At 37.7% G+C, this 17,627-nt stretch overlaps 3 protein-coding genes across 3 annotated transcripts; all 3 read right to left on the bottom strand.

Moving 5' to 3' along the window:
- Positions 1–1,082: 1,082 nt before the first annotated feature.
- LOC113652652 (extracellular calcium-sensing receptor-like) lies at positions 1,083–4,874 on the bottom strand. Its single transcript, XM_027161864.2, has 6 exons — positions 4,594–4,874; positions 4,198–4,489; positions 3,294–4,085; positions 2,933–3,154; positions 2,699–2,822; positions 1,083–2,442 (listed from the first exon to the last, which is right to left on the bottom strand). The coding sequence occupies exons 1-6, from the start codon at positions 4,809–4,811 to the stop codon at positions 1,544–1,546; spliced, it is 2,547 nt and encodes an 848-aa protein (XP_027017665.1). The 5' UTR covers positions 4,812–4,874; the 3' UTR covers positions 1,083–1,543.
- A 3,306-nt stretch (positions 4,875–8,180) lies between these two features.
- On the bottom strand, positions 8,181–11,900 carry LOC113652636 (extracellular calcium-sensing receptor-like). Its single transcript, XM_027161839.2, has 6 exons — positions 11,686–11,900; positions 11,258–11,549; positions 10,325–11,116; positions 9,896–10,123; positions 9,679–9,802; positions 8,181–9,085 (listed from the first exon to the last, which is right to left on the bottom strand). The coding sequence occupies exons 1-6, from the start codon at positions 11,898–11,900 to the stop codon at positions 8,181–8,183; spliced, it is 2,556 nt and encodes an 851-aa protein (XP_027017640.1).
- A 2,478-nt stretch (positions 11,901–14,378) lies between these two features.
- On the bottom strand, positions 14,379–17,627 carry LOC113652637 (extracellular calcium-sensing receptor-like). The gene is made up of 6 exons (XM_027161840.2): positions 17,413–17,627; positions 16,983–17,274; positions 16,018–16,809; positions 15,699–15,926; positions 15,417–15,540; positions 14,379–15,280 (listed from the first exon to the last, which is right to left on the bottom strand). The coding sequence occupies exons 1-6, from the start codon at positions 17,625–17,627 to the stop codon at positions 14,379–14,381; spliced, it is 2,553 nt and encodes an 850-aa protein (XP_027017641.2).

The raw sequence follows: 17,627 nt of genomic DNA, 5'->3' as shown, positions 1-17,627 counted from the left end.
ACGTGTAGCCAATGTGCCGAAAGGGGCGTGTCTTGTCAATATGCAGCGGAGAGAGTGTTCAGAGCGCACGTCTGACATTACAGAAAGCGATTGAAAGATTGACATGGCGGATACCTGTCGTTCTCTAAACGGAGATAAACCTTTCACGGTACAACACACAGTACTACAAAAACACATTTGTATTACCATAGTATTACTCATTGTGCTCATTTATTGATAAAAATATCCCTCGGCCAGCTGCCCCAACAGGTTCCGCCATAAATGTTGCCTGGGTTACGTATATATGTGTGGGGCGGAGCTATCAAAACGGGGTGGGACCCATTTGGGTTAGGGGCGTGTTTGTTTTGGTGAGTTCAAATGTCAACATTGGCTTTCAAACATCGTGCACCGCACCTTTAAATCATTTATGTCTTTCCAACTGGCTTCTCTTCTCATCAAAGTGAATTGGTTTCAGGCAACATTACAGTCTGCCATCTAAAGCATTGAGCTATTACTGTACCACCTCATATGGTTTACTCACTGCTAGCATCTCTTCTTCCCTTGGGACACTTTGGGCTGTGGACACTGTGGACACTATGGACCAAGATAATCAACCGCCTCCTCTACAGATTAATACAGCTGCCTCAAGCATAAAGGAATTAAAAATGTTCCTAAAAGTAAAATCTATTGTAAAACTTCATGTCTTTTGCCAGTTGCTGCCACGATACCCAAAAAAGGTTTTCTTGGATTAACCAGGTAAATTTGTCACGTGCCCTGTGTGAGGAATTTAACTCACCACTAAGTGATGATCAGTTGACAGCTCTGCATGATTTAACTCCAATGAAACAATTAAAAATATAAATAACTGACCTGTATACTTAAATCGACCATGTGTTCAAATAAAGTCTTTGTTATTTACCTCAGAAACCTTATAACAAGGCTCAGCTAAATCTCCAATGATTACAGAAGGGATAAAGTCCAATTTAAGTCATTTTTATGTATCAGAATACATACAAAGAATATTAATAATTGTTATTACATATTGCATATAGTAAGCCATATTATGGAAAAATGGAAATTAAATAATTGATATAGTAGCTGCATTAAACCTAAGAAAATGTAGATAAGTATGCAGATACAGATGTGAGGAATATATGCATGTATGATGGGAGATTTTAATTTTTGGGAAATGAAAGTGTTATTAGTCTATGACTTTGTTTCACATTTGTTTTAGCACCTATATGAGAAAATGCAATCTAATATAACTGAAAAAAAAATTACATTTTGGTCATGAGATATCTTTCTCTGGTAGTACAAGCTTTATCAATAACAAAAGTATTGTGATAGTTAATGATAATATGAATTATTTTCCTGAATGTAAGCAAAAGCTTGTTTTTACTTTGTCCGGTAGTGGTAGTTGTCTGAGACATAATGGTTCTTCCTTCATGGAAGGAATCCCACAGATTAAACTTTGTATATGGGTTGTTGTTACTTCCAAATAAAGTCAGTAGAGATCATATCAATAATCATTCCTACACACATACAGACTACTAGTTCATGGAAATTACACTTTGCCCATCAGTTGCTTTTTAGTATTCTTCTCAGGTTTCAGTATAATTATGTAACACTTTGGAAGAAAGATACAGAATAATAAGCCGAAGCTTGATGCTAAAATAGCAAATATCTCTACAGCTACAGTGAATTTTCCAGGAGAGCTGACATAAGCAGGAATAAATGTGATCCAAACTGCACAGAATATCAGCATGCTGAATGTGATGAATTTGGCTTCATTGAAATTGTCAGGCAACTTCCGGGCCAGAAAAGCCAAGATAAAACAGAGAATAGCCAAAAACCCTATATAACCCAGAACAGCCCAGAAACCTACAGTTGAGCCCAAATTACATTCTAAAATGATCTTTTCCTTGAAGCTCTTTAGATTTTTAAAGGGGAAAGGAGGAGATACTGTCAACCAAACCACACAAATAATCACTTGTATGAGAGTGAATGTTATAACACTGAGTCTCTGCTGTGGAGGCCCAAACCATTTCATGACATTACTTCCTGGAAGTGTAGCCCTGAAGGCCATTAACACCACTAACGTTTTTCCCAGAACACAGGAGATGCAGAGGACGAAGGTGATCCCAAAGGCTGTGTGTTGCAGCATACAGGACCAATCAGAGGGCTGACCAATGAAAGTAAGTGAACAGAGGAAACACAGAGTCAGAGAGAAGAGCAGCAGGAAGCTCAGCTCAGAGTTGTTGGCCCTGACTATTGGAGTATTTTTATGTCTAAATAATATGATTGCTATTACCATCGTCATAAATGCACCAATAATAGAAACAGCTGTTAGCAGAATTCCCATCGTTTCTTTGTAAGACAAATATTCAACTTCCTTCTTGATACATTGATCCCTCTGATGATTTGACCAGTATTCCTGATAGCACTGATGACATTCAATGGAATCTGTCACAGAGTGAGAGAGAAGGAAAAATAGCAAAAATGGATCCATGTAGAAATCTTCAGCATGATATAATGTAATACAAATATAATTCTCTAAAGGAGTTGACTATAAAAAAAAAAAAACACATTCTCTTTACCTGACTCAAAACAACCAAAGAGCTTTAGATATTTTGTGAATTAACATACCGTCTAATATATTTACAACAGAAATCATTTTCTAGATTGTTTTCTAGTAATCATTTACTTTTAGTCTCAGTACCTGTCATATTACTGATCTCTCCTTCAGCACATGGTATGCAGTCAAAACAGCAGATGGGTTTTCCTTTCTGTACAGCTTTCCTTTTGCCAGGAGGACAGCTCTCACTACACACCGAAATCGGCACCTTTGATTGAGACATGTATTTATATATTTGATGTGCTTGCTTTCATAGATTGGGAAAGCATTTATCAATGCAAATTATCAATTGCGATTTTGTCGTTCATTTGTACTCACCTGCTTGATATTATGTGCCCATTCAATTAAATCCATATTTACTGCTAATCGATCATGACCCATTATGGATGAGTCATAAAATCCAACAGTAACAAATTCATGTTGTACATTCCCATGCCAGTTTATTACATCATACTTTGCTGCAGGGTCACCATTTTTGTCGAAAAACACTTCTTCACCCTCTTTTGTTTTAAAATGTATTTTCTTTAGATTTTCTAGAAACTGAAGAAATATAAATAATTATTTCACATGAAAAGTGTTCTCCAGTACTGGAAAGTATGTTCTCACTTAAAGAGTAGCATTTTGTTAATTGATTTAATTGCAGTGCTAAAATGATGTCTAAGTAGCAGTATTAACTCACTGTGAAAGGATCGGGCTGCTTCTTTGTAGGACATGTTTCTTTGCAGCCAAGAAGTTCATGTAGTGTATGGGCAATGGCATATACTGCTTTATACACATTACTGAAAATAGGCATCAGGGACATGTCAGTGAAGGTGTTTTCCATCTCTGAGAGTTTCTCATCACCCGTACACAACTGATAGTCCATTGTAGCATTTTGCATTGCATATTTACACTTAAATAATGCTTCCCAGAATTTAGTAAAAATGTCCCTGCCCACAGATTTTAGTGGTTTAATATCTAGGATGAAGTCTTTTAGACCCGTCACTGTCGTTTTAGGTATAGCTAGTCCTATGGCTCCCTTCAGTATATGGTGTTCATCTTTTGCAGCAAGTTCTGAATCAGAAATCCAGCCTTCAGTTCCAACCCACTGGTATCCAGTGATGTTATGTTTAAAAAAGACTTGGAGCAAGATTTCTAAGTCCCAATGAGCAAGAAATGCAACAATCACTCGAGATGTGGAGCTTTTGATTTGCTGAATGATGTTCAGCACTTTTTCATCTGAGTACGTTCTAAAATACGGAAGGGAATATTCTAAGCAGATGCCCAACTGTTCTGCAGCTTCAGTAAATGCAGCCATCCCACTGTTTCCATAATCATCATCTCTTCTTATTGCTCCTACCCAGGTCCAGCCAAAGTGTTTGACCATCTCTGCAAGTGCTCTTGTCTGGTAATAATCACTGGGTATAGTGCGTAGAAATGAGGGATATTTCCCTTTGTCACTGAGACACTCACAGGTAGAGTAATGACTGATCTAAAAGTATATTGAAAAAGATATTTCACAGGCATTATGATCGATAATAATTATTTGTCATTTTATATGGCTCAAAACATCAGAATCGTTTTACTTATATAATAATTCTTACTAAGGGAATGCTGAAAGGTCCAATGCTCCTTGCAATAGCCATGGACACTGAAGAGTAGGTCTCTCCTATTATGGCTTGCACCTGGGCTGGGTTTGTGCACATCTCATCCAAGACTGAGTTTTCATTCCCATTAATGAGAGCCATAGCTACTTTCACCCCCAATGCTGCTGAACTGCAAGTGTCATAGATCTTGTATCCCAGTGATACTCCAGGTAATAAAGAGGAACTGTTGTTGATCTCTTCAATGGCAAAGATCAAGGATTGTGAATACTGAAAGGCTCTGAAATCAAGACTGTTTAAAATCAGAGAAAAATACGCTATTATTATTTTAGAATGAAAAATGAAAACATGTTTAATATTATAGATGATAAATGTGTGACATGCTCAAGTTCTTACCTCCCACACTTCATTTGTTGTGGCATGACCAAATAAGACATGTCCGAGGTCTCCCAATTACTATGAAAAGGGAAAGCTGCGCCAACAATGATATCACCATCCTTCCATATCTGTGGATATGTAGGTTCTCCTCGCAACGAACAGGTAGTCCCATTACCTCTGGAGAAATTTATTATGGCTGTTACCATATGTAAAAGCGTAAAGAGTAAAGGCTCCATCAACCTACTCAGCTACAGGATGGTGATATTGGTTATGTCTGCTAGGTCTGTTGTCCTAGCTGTTTGAATTAGAATGATTTTGTGGCATTTATACAAATGGAAAAAAAAATCTCTGTGGAAACGTTACACTGATGGGACAAAGGAGGTGTGACCAAATACAGTAGCTAGGCCATTTTTTAGCTTGTACAGTATCTTTCCATGATGGCCTATTACTCAGTGTTAATATTTACATTTACAGCATTTAGCAGACACTCTTTTCTGAGTGACTTACATTTTTATTTCAGTTTATATTTCTGAGCAATTGAGGGTTAAGGGCCTTGCTAAGGGGCCCAGCAGTGGAAGCTTGGTGGACCTGGGATTTGAACCAATGACATTCTGATCAGGAGTCGAACACCTTAACCACTGAGCTACCACATCCCACATCCCAATATTCTTTTTTTTTTGTATTGTTTTTTCTTATTGTGTATTTTTTAAACTGATTATTACAATTTTTGGTATCTCTCTGGATATTTATCATTATGGGATGTCTTTTTTTCAGCCATTCGGAAAAATCTCGTAAGAGGGACTACTTCTCTCAATAAACTATGTTACTATAACTAAGTAACAAAGGTAATTCAGCTCATGACTGCTTCCTCCCTATGATATGATCATTTATTTGATTACTTTTCTTCTAGTGAATCCTGCATCTCATCATGTATTATATTTCTTGTATAAATGATATGCCACTATTTATGGTTGAACAGTAAAGAAGAAGACATTATATGAAACTGTAAAAGGGTCTAATTTTATTTGTTTCCAGTCACTATAAAAAAACACAATATTGTGCATTGATCAAATTCTTGCTCGTGGTATTCCACTTGTATAGACCCATCAGTGGGTACGTATCTACTCAGGTGTGAAAACATCAATATTTACTAAAACAAATAATGATATATGACATTTAATCAATTTTTATTAATGAGGTCCTGTGGGAGTCAGCCTTTCCGTTTTTTGAGTTTCTGAGTCCCAGTTCTTGAATTGCCTGATCACAAGGTACCATTTGTCAAAGAGATCCATCCTGCATCAACTGTATTCATGGAAGAAGTTCTTTCACAGTCATTGGGCATTATATTCAACAGGCATACCCTGCAGAAGTAAAATTATGATAATGGGGGCCGAGACATTTTCACTTTTAAGAAGGTCTTTAAAGAAGTGTAACAGTGGCTGGACTTATGAAAGCTAGGTGGGCCATTTGGGCTAAGCACCTACTGTATATCCAACAGACCAAGTGTCTCAAACTCGAACAGGAAAGGTGGGCTTTTGTTTTTTAGGCAGGTTTGATTTGCAATAGTAACCCTGATGCCCTCTCCTGCTGATGGTCTCACTCAGGTCTAAATCAGGAGCCTGAGCCTATAATCCCAAGCACTCAAATTGTGGTTCTAGTTTGTGAGCTTCTACATACAGTACTGCCATCAGAGAAGCCTTATGGCAGGAGCCTGACCCAAAAGGCAGTCCCCTGGGAAAGTTTTATGTCCCTACCTCAACATGTGAGCATATCTTGGAGTGGTATGTGTCCCAATTCTCAAGATGACCAGAAGTGACTAGGATCCTTGAATTTCTTAGATTGAGGTTTTGGTGGTTGAGAATGGAGAAGGATATCCAGGCCTTTGTTGCAGCTTTCATGTGTGCATCCTCAATAAGATCCCTTACACCACCCCAATGGGCCTTCTCCATCCCCTTATTATTCAGAATGTCTAATGGTCCCAAATATCCATGGACATTTTTAAAGGTCTTCTCGGGTCCAGCAGCAAAGAGTCCTGCTGGTTTTAGTTGACTGATTCTTGAAATTGAAGCTCTGTCCAAGGTCCCTTCCACCGAGGGGACAGTGAAGCTATTAATGCAACACATTACCCATGTGCAAAGGATGCCTGCAGTCTGTTGTCTGACCCAGTTTTCTAGCTATTATTTTAATTTGGTATTGCAGGGTCCTCAAAGGTGCTGTGCTACACCACCATCATCCAGCAGAGGGGAGTAGCAGTACATAGTGTGAGCGTCCATTCTGGAGAACTCAGTAGGCAGGCTGATTCACCTATAATATCAGGATTCAGAAGCCTATTCCAATTTTTCACTCTTTCTGCAAAATAATTTCTCACTTCTATAAATTCTATTTGCTTATTCATGGACTGAAAAGCAGTGGTTTTTACTGTCCCATTACACAGAATAGTGGGCTAATCTACAAGACCTTTGTAACTGAAATTATTCAGTTACAAAGGTATGCAGGGCAAGGTTAATAATAAGGCATGCACTTCTCCAATCCTTTTGCTAAATTATACCCACTTCTTAAAAGTATCCTTTGGGAGTTGTGAAGAGAGGTCTACACAAGTACTACAATAAAGGGCTCTTTTGGGACCATGTTACCTGGTACATGCACAAATGCAAGTTAAAAAGAAGGGGAGAGTTCATTATTTATAGCAAATACTACTGTATGTCACTGTCACGGTGTGATATTGTTGAAGGTCCCTACATGTATCTGCATTCAAAAGTGGATGCCAAAGAATTAAACACTGCCTCTGATTGTTCAATAAAGTGAAATAGAACAGAAAACATATTTAATGTAAGACATTTGAATGTCTTCACTGTCTAAGAAAGAGAAAATGTGCCACACCTGTATTTAGAATTACATTTATATTAATATATAATGTATTTTGGAAACTAAAATGATGGAAGATTGTATTTCTTACCAAAGTATATGGTATTGTTCATTTGGTCTGTAGTCTTGGTCCGTAGTGTTTGATTACTGTTAGCCAGTGATTTTACACTTGGCCATAATACAGCACTGATACTGGTGACGTGGCTTTTTATATGCATTCGTTATATTGACGTGACATACGGCTAAGTACGGTGACCCATACTTAGAATTTGTTCTCTGCGTTTAACCCATCCAAAGTGCACACACACTGTGAACACACACACGGAGCAGTGGGCAGCCATTTATGCTGCGGCGCCGGGGGAGCAGTTGGGGGGTTCGGTGCCTTGCTCAAGGGCACCTCAGTCGTGGCCAGCCCGAGACTCGAACCCACAATCTTTGGGTTACGAGTCAGACTCTCTAACCATTAGGCCACGACAAATATACAAATATATTCGTTATATAGATATAGAAACATTTAAAAATAGAAGTTTATCATTAAAGAATAATAACTAGATGTTCAATATCAATGAGCCACAGTGTTTTTTTAAGTGGAGGAGAAAATAAAATCCATTATTAAATGAGTAAAAGTACAGAAAAGAACTTAAAGTGCTTTGGTGTGTAATCCAGTGTGTTCATTAAGGTTACCTAGTCATATTTTTACAAGTCAAAATTTATTAATAATATTTGGACTATTAGCTTAGTTAACTGGTATTTTTCCCCATCATTTGTTTTTTAGTATTCTTCTCTGGCTTCAGTATAATTATGTAACATTTTGGAAGAAAGATACAGAATAATAAGCCGAAGCTTGATGCTAAAATGGCAAATATCTCTACAGCTACAGTGAATTTTCCAGGAGAGCTGACATAAGCAGGAATAAATGTGATCCAAACTGCACAGAATATGAGCATGCTGAATGTGATGAATTTAGCTTCATTAAAATTATCAGGCAACTTTCGGGCCAGAAAAGCCAAAACAAAGCATAAAAGAGCCAAAAGTCCTATATAACCCAGTACAGCCCAGAAACCTATAGTTGAGCCTAAATGACATTCTAGAATGATCTTTTCCTTGTAATGGTTTAGGTTTTTAAAGGGGAAAGGAGGAGATATTGTCAACCAAAGCACACAAATTAGCACCTGAATGAAAGTAAAGCCAAGTACACTGAGTCTCTGTTGTGGAGGCCCAAACCATTTCATGACATTACTGCCTGGAAGTGTAGCCCTGAAGGCCATTAACACAACTATTGTCTTTCCAAGAACACAGGAGATACAGAGGACAAAGGTGATCCCAAACGCTGTGTGGCGCAGCATACAGGACCAGTCAGAGGGCTGACCAATGAAAGTAAGCGAACAGAGGAAGCACAGAGCCAATGCAAAGAGCAGTAAGAAGCTCAGTTCTGAGTTGTTGGCTTTGACTATTGGTGTGTTTTTATATTTAAGAAATATGACTCCTATTACCATTGTCATAATTGCACCAACAACCGAAATAACTGTGAGCAATATTCCCATAGTTTCCTCATATGACAGATACTCAATTTCTTTCTTCACACATTCATCCTTCTGTGGATTTGACCAGTAATCTTGCATACATTGTTTACATTCAATAGAATCTGTAATAGAGAAATAAAGAAGTTAGATATATACTTGAGAAATAATAAGTACAAATACAAAATGACTGTTCATTTAAATAATGTAAATCTAATATTATATTTTAATAATTTTAATTTATATAATTTATTATTATATGTATGTATAATATAATATCCATATATTTTTTACCACAGCTCATTAAATACTTGTCATTCTTAATATTAGTTGTATCATATATTGCAGGGATTTGAAACTGCACAATTCAAGCTTCCTACTAAATATGTGTATGCACAGCAAAATTCATTCATTCATTCATTTATTTTCTACTGCTTATCCGAACTTCTCAGGTCACGGGGAGCCTGTGCCTATCTCAGGCGTCATCGGGCATCGAGGCAGGATACACCCTGGACGGAGTGCCAACCCATCACAGGGCACACACACACTCTCATTCACTCACACACTCACACACTACGGACAATTTTCCAGAGATGCCAATCAACCTACCTACAGCAAAATTGATTTTGAATTATAACCTTATTTGCAAGCTTTTAGATGTCCAGGGCAAAGTCTTAAATGGCACTATAATTGTCACAACACCTAGATATTTCTGTACCTGTCATATTACTAATCTCTCCTGCAGCACATGGTATGCAGTCAAAGCAACAGATTGGCTTCCCTTTTTGCACAGCTTTCCTTGTTCCTGGTGGGCAGCTCTCACTGCATATTGATTTTGGAATCTAAGCAAAGGCATTTTTTAGTACTTTACAGTGCTATACATATTAAAAGAATTATATCATGAAATATGTTCACATATTTTCTTATATACTCACTGTATCAGTATCGTTTGCCCAAATAATAGAGGGCATGTTTACAGATAAACGACTCTGAGGAAGTAGGGAAGAGTCATAAAATCCCACAGTGACAAATTTATGTGGGTGATCTTTATCTTTTTGCCAGTTTATTATTTCATATTTTCCTGCAGGGTCACCATTTTTATCAAAATATATGCTTTCTCCATCTTTGGTCTTGAAATGCACTTTTTTGATATGTTCAAGGAACTAAAAATAACAACAATTAGATATTAACCAAGGAAAGTTCAAATGTTAAGAAAAATGATATACTTTAGAAATTCTCTAAAGTAAGGAATATTACACTTTGTGTGTAAAGTATACACAGTTTTTTTTTTCAATACAGCATATTTGTACAGTATGTGTTATCCAAGGTGCATAAACAGTGCCTTAGCACCACTTTTAACTCACAGTGAGAGGATCAGGCTGCTTCTTTATAGGACAGGTTTCTTTGCAACCAAGAAGCTCATGTAGGGTATGGCCAATGGCATAAACTCCTTTATACACATTACTGATAATGGGCATCATAGACATATCAGTGAAGGTGTTTTCCACTTCAGACAGGTTTTCTTCTCCTGTGCACAGTGGTAACCCCTCTGAATCATTCTTCATTGCATATTTACAGTTAAAAAGAGCTTCCCAGAATTTGGTAAAAATGGCACTTCCTACAGATTTCAGTGGTTTTATGTCTAGAATGAAGTCCTCTAGTCCTGTTACAGTTGTTTTGGAAATAGCCAGCCCTATGGCTCCTTGCAATATATTTTGTTTATCCAGTGTGGCCACAACCGGATCAGCAATCCAACCTTCTGTTCCCACCCATTGGTATCCAGTGATGTTGTGTTCAGTGAATACATGCACTAAAATCTCCCAATCCCAGTGAGCAAGAAATCCCACTATCACTCGGGAAGTGGAGCTTTTGATTTGCTCTACGATTCTCAGCACTCTTTCTTTTGAGTAGGTTCTAAAAAAGGGAAGGGAATATTCTAAGCAGATTCCCAACTGTTCTGCAACTTTAGTAAATGTAGCCATCCCAGTGTTACCATAATCATCATCTCTTCTTATTGCACCCACCCAGGTCCAGCCAAAGTGCTTGACCATCTCAGCCATGGCTCTAGATTGGTGGTAATCACTGGGAACAGTGCGCAGAAACGAGGGATATTTCTTTTTGTCACTGAGACACTCACAGGTGGAATAGTGACTGATCTAAAATGACATTAACACAAGCAACTCAGGCATTATGTTCATTCATTTTGCACAACACAATGCACAAAGAGTGAGCTATAACAATGCCTTCAGCTGTAACTTAAATGTCTTTAAAGTGTTAAAAATCACATATGTTCTTACTATGGGCATGTTGAAAGGTCCAATGCTGTTCGCTATAGCTGTGGACACTGATGAGTATGCCTCACCTATTATGGCTTGCACCTGGGCTGGCTTTGTGCAGACCTGATGAGCAACTGTGTTCTCATTTCCATTAATAAGCGTCATTGCCATTTTCACTCCCATTGCTGAAGAACTGCAAGTGTCATAGATCTTGTAGCCCAAGGTGACTCCAGGAAGTAAAGAGGAACTGTTGTTAATCTCTTCTATCGCAAAGATCAAGGACTGTGTGTATTGAAAGGCTCTGAAATCCAAGCTAATTAAAAAAAAATCAGACAGAGTGACAAATCCAACATTTTAGAATACAGTAAAGGCATCTAATCATATTTTCCCATAGTAAACACTCAATTAATAACATGAATTAAGAATTATCCTTTGTAAATAATGCTTACCTTGTGCACTTTATTGGAGGTGGCATGACTGAAAAGGACATGTCTGCGAACTCCCAACTACTATAGAAGGGAAAAATTCCCCCAACCATGATTTCACCATTCTTCCAAAAATATGGGTATGCAAGGTCTCCTTGAAGGCTACAAGTAGTCTCATTAGCTTTGGAAAAATTGATAATGGCTATTATCATATGCAAGACAGTAAATATTGACTCCATTTACCTATCCTGCTTTTGAGAACAGATGATGAATACAGAGCATATGTGTGCCTATTAAGTTATGATCTGCCAGTTAGTTGAGCGGGAAGGATTTAATGGTATTTATACAAATGGAAATGCAAATCCTCTATGGTATAGTTACTCACATGTGCCACAATCAAAGGAGGTGAGATGTTTTCTGGAATACATTCCCCCTGCACAACCTGATTACATGCCATGGAAATGATGTATTACCAATATTAAAAGTCTTATACAGTTCACAGAAAAAGCAGTGCAGAGGTTTTGTCCTGCAGTGACACTAATATTTTTGCTTTCCAAATATAACACAGTCTCCACACGTGTTTGCTTTGGACACTGGGATTCTACATTCATGTGTCATTCATTCATTCACTCTTTTTTACTGGATGCTACATTAAGGAAATTTGTCAAATGTTTCCAATGTATTTAGTTATGGTTATCTATTTTTTATACTGGGTCATAATAATTTATAATATTTGAACTATAAGCTTACTTATAGAATTCTTATACCTGTAGCTATGTCCACAACCAGGGGGGCACGGTGGCTTGGTGGTTAGCACGTTTGCCTCACACCTCCAGGGTTGGGGGTTCGATTCCCGCCTCCGCCTTGTGTGTGTGAAGTTTGCATGTTCTCCCCGTGCCTCGGGGGTTTCCTCCGGGTACTCCGGTTTCCTCCCCCGGTCCAAAGACATGCATGGTAGGTTGATTGGCATCTCTGGAAAATTGTCCATAGTGTGTGATTGCGTGAGTGAATGAGAGTGTGTGTGCCCTGCGATGGGTTGGCACTCCATCCAGGATGTATCCTGCCTTGATGCCCGATGACGCCTGAGATACTGACAGGCTTCCCGTGACCCCAGAATGGATAAGTGGTAGAAAATGAATGAATGTCCACAACCATGTACAACACAGCTTCATAGTGGCAAGAATGGATCAGGAAAAATGGCTGTCTCACAATATGTAGCGTTTTGGGCAGAAGCTGGACACAGACTGGCCACTTTGAATCCGGCCAGCAGCATATCCCTGCTACATGCTCAAAGGTGCTTCTTAATCATCCTCTGGGTCATTTTCAATACAGTGACGCAAGGGCTTTGAGAACCAGCAGCTAGAGTGCTGGCTAATTCTACAAAGCTTATCAAGTACTTATCAGTCCTTCAACTACACTTGTACCAAGGCCTTAAAATGTTGTTAGTGCAATGATTTTATTTATGACACTGTAAGAATACACAAAACTGAAAATACACACCAGGAATCATGCTGCTCAGCACTGTCTGATTTATTAAGCTGCATGGGAATGGTCTCTGGTATTCCAGCTAATCTTAAAACAACAAAATAATTTATGTAGGCTTTTCAGCAGACACACAGGTGTAAACAATCATTTGCTTGTTCTCTGCCACTCGGAACCAGCTCCATCTGGTGGTTTTGGGTCGGCATTGCAGGACCGGATGTTACATCAGACCATGTAATGTTTATCTCCGTGACAGCACAATTACAAAAAGACTAAACATATGGCTATTTAAGGGTGACCAATTTTCTCCATAAAGAATATGGCGACATGACTTGGACTGATGAGACCAAGATGGAGATGCTTGGTCATTATGCAAAGCACCACATTAGGTTATGTTTGCTTTTTACCCATCACCACAAACAACACATGCTTTCAAACATCAATGAACTGAGGCAATAAAATGGCTTGTAAAATGAGTTGTACATCAAAAAAGACTTTTATAAGACTTTTATAAGAATATTGTATGTGTAGGTGTTGGTGGTGTAGGTGGTGCTACATGTGGCTTTTTTCATTTACAATGTACAGTAGGTAAAACTTTTTTCCTCACCTGATTGCTATAAATGTTGGTTTATGCTTTGGAAAAAATGACCTGCAGTTATTTGTATTTAATTGTCAGTTGACTTATTTGTGTGTTTACAGAACTTGGTGAACACCACACAAGTGTTATTAAGCCCTTGGTAACTAAAGTTGAAGGTAGTTTCAGATAAGGCATGAGTACAAGAATCCGGTACAGGTACATTCTATAGAAATCTTCACACCACAAACTCTTTAAAATGACTGTACTTTATTCATTTTTATTATAGGGTTTTCCATATAGGCTATTCATCATTTTACTGAACTAGTTCCGATATAATCTACAGTATGTTTCTATGTAATAAGCTACTGCAACTGTTATAGATATGGTGTATGAAATTTTATTGAAGAGTTCAAAGGCCCTTTACACCCTTTCTGTTACAACAAATGAACTGGGTTCTATATAGTAAAATAAACTTTACACTGTACAATGGTTCAAAGCTGTAACAGCAATTTATACTGTTGAATTAATGTTAAGAATAATATTCATGTCTATATTGGTGTTTCAGTGAAAAAAGCATAACGTTAGTATTTAAAGTATTTGGCAATAAGCTTCATATAGGGCAATAAAGTTGATTAGTATGTACACTATTACAGAAGCTTTACTTAACCTTCCCCATGATTTGCTTTTTGGTGTTTTTCTCTGGCTTCAATATAATTATATAACATTTTGGAAGAAAGATACAGAACAGCAAACCAAAGCTTGATGCTAAAATAGCAAATATCTCCACAGCTACAGTAAACTTCCCAGGTGAACTCACATACGCTGGAATAAAAGTGATCCAGACTGCAGAGAACATTAGCATGCTGAATGTAATGAATTTAGCTTCATTAAAATTATCTGGTAACTTTCGTGCGAGAAAAGCTAAAGCAAAACATAAAAGTGCCAAAAGTCCAATATATCCCAGCACGGCCCAGAAACCTAAGCTGGAGCCTAAATGACATTCTAGAATAATCTTCTCTTTGTAGTGCTTTAGATTTTTGAAAGGAAAAGGGGGGGATATTGTTAACCAAAGCACACAGATTAGCACCTGTATGAGAGTGAAGGCAAGTACACTGAGTCTCTGTTGTGGAGGCCCAAACCATTTCATGACATTACTTCCTGGAAGTGTAGCCCTGAAGGCCATTAACACCACAATGGTTTTCCCCAAAACACAGGAGATACAGAGGACAAAGGTGATCCCAAACGCTGTGTGACGCAGCATACAGGACCACTGAGAGGGCTGACCAATGAAAGTAAGTGAACAGAGGAAGCACAGAGCCAGTGCAAAGAGCAGCAGGAAGCTCAGCTCAGAGTTATTGGCTTTGACTATTGGGGTATCTTTATATCTAAAGAAAATGATCGCTATTACCATCGTCATAAATGCACCAACAACGGACATTACTGTTAGCAAAATCCCCATTGTTTCCTCATAGGACAAATATTCAATTTCCTTCTTTACACATTCATCCTTGTGTGCATTTGACCAGTAGTCCTGTGGGCATTGTTCACATTTTATAGCATCTGTCATATAGAAAAAGGGAAAGTAAGTAATAAAAAATAAGATAGACAAAGTGATGTATATACAGGATATTGATATATTGGAGACCCTTCAACTGGGAAGGTTTTTTCCCTGGTCCTTTCTTGGTCATTTCTTTACCTGTCATGTTACTGATCTCTCCTGCAGCACATGGAATACAGTCAAAACAGCAGATGGGTTTTCCTTTTTGTACAGCTTTCCTGCTGCCTGGAGGACAGCTTTCTTGACATATAGATATTGGTACCTAGCATCGATATGAATATTTACAAAGAAATTATAAATATTTTATTTTATTTTATTTTAATCATTTAAGTATTACATAATTGAAACAATAGCCATGTCAATATGTAACAAAATATTTAAAATATGGGGATTTTTATTTAAATTTTACCTTACACTCACCTTATTGCTATTTTGTGCCCACACAATCGAGGACAAATTTACTGCTAGTCGACCAGGAGCAGGTAAAGAGGAGTCGTAAAGTCCAACAGTTATAAATTCACTTTGATTGTTTTTATTTAATTGCCAGTTTATTATTTCATATTTTGCTGGTGGGTCACCATTTATATCGAAATAAACTTCTTCACCTTCTTTGGTCTTAAAATGTACCTTTTTAAGGTATTCTAGAAACTTAGGAAATAAAGAAAATTTATATGTTAATAAAAAAATGTAGATGTAAAACTGTAAAAAATTTAAAACAAGTACTATAGTATTAACTTACTGTGAAAGGATCGGGCTGCTTCTTTGTAGGACATGTTTCTTTGCAGCCAAGAAGTTCATGTAACGTATGGGCAATGGCATATACTGCTTTATATACATTACTAAAAATAGGCATCAGGGACATGTCAGTGAAAGCATTGTCCATCTCAGACAACGTCTCTTCTCCTGTGCACACTGGTGAGTTTTCTGAATTATTCTGCACTGTATATTTACACTTAAACAAACTCTCCCAAAATTTAGTAAAAATTGCACTTCCTACAGATTTTAGTGGCTTTATATCTAGAATGAAGTCCTTTAGACCTGCCAACTTTGTTTTGGGTATAGCCAGTCCTATGGCTCCTTGCAGTATGTTGTGCTTATCGCTTGTGGCCACTATAGGATCAGCGATCCAGCCCTCAGTTCCCACCCACTGATATCCAGTGATGTTGTGTTCAGAAAGCACATGCACCAAAATTTCCAAATCCCATTGAGTGAGAAATCCCACTATTACTCGAGAGGTTGAGCTTTTAATTTGCTCAACAATTCTTAGCACTTTCTCCTTTGAGTAGGTTCCAAAAAATGGAAGCGAATATTCTAAGCAGATGCCCAGTTGCTCGGCAACTTTTGTGAAAGTGGCCATACCGTTGTTACCATAATCATCATCTCTTCTTATTGCTCCCACCCAAGTCCAGCCAAAGTGCTTAACCATCTCTGCCAGGGCTCTGCTCTGGTAATAATCACTGGGAACAGTGCGTAAAAATGAGGGATATTTCCTTTTGTCACTGAGACATTCACAGGTGGCAAAATAACTGATCTACAATCAGATTCACACAGGTATCTCAGGCATTAGGTTCAGTCAGAATATTTTCATTTCACATCAGAAATAAACTAGAAAGTTTGTTTCCAGATGTTCATTTCATACACATTCGTAAAATAGTGTTGTAATGTTTTTTCCCCAAAATGTATAAATATTAAGTTAAACCTTACTAAGGGAATGCTGAAAGGTCCAATACTCTTTGATATAGCCATTGACACTGAAGAGTAGGTCTCTCCTATTATGGCTTGAACCTGTGCAGGCTTTGTGCAAATCTCATCAGAGGCTGAGTTTTCATTTCCATTAATGAGAGCCATAGCCACTTTCGTCCCCAATGCTGCAGAACCACAGGTGTCATAGATCTTGTAACCCAATGATATTCCAGGTAATAAAGAGGAACTGTTGTTGATCTCCTCTGTTGCAAAAATCAAGGACTGTGAATACTGGAAAGCTCTGAAATCCAGACTGATTAAAAAAAAAATCAGAAAAAATTACTTAATATTATTTACTAACAGTAACTTTGCTACTTGTGGATCATTATACATATATTAATTATAATAGATGATCAATAATGCCAGGATGTATTTTTTCAATGCTGCTTACCTCATACACTTCATTGAAGATGGTCTGACAGAATAAGATGACTCCGAGATGTCCCAATTACTATGAAAGGGGAAAATTGCTCCAACTATGATATCACCATTCTTCCATATATGTGGGTCTACATTCTCATCACGCAGGCTACAAGTATAATTATTAGCTCCTGAATAATTGACAATGGCCACTAAAACATGCACAAGTGTAAAAATGGACTCCAT

Source organism: Tachysurus fulvidraco, chromosome 13 (genome assembly GCF_022655615.1).
Source record: "Tachysurus fulvidraco isolate hzauxx_2018 chromosome 13, HZAU_PFXX_2.0, whole genome shotgun sequence".
NCBI lineage: Eukaryota > Metazoa > Chordata > Actinopteri > Siluriformes > Bagridae > Tachysurus > Tachysurus fulvidraco.
This window is presented reverse-complemented; position numbering and strand designations above follow the sequence as displayed.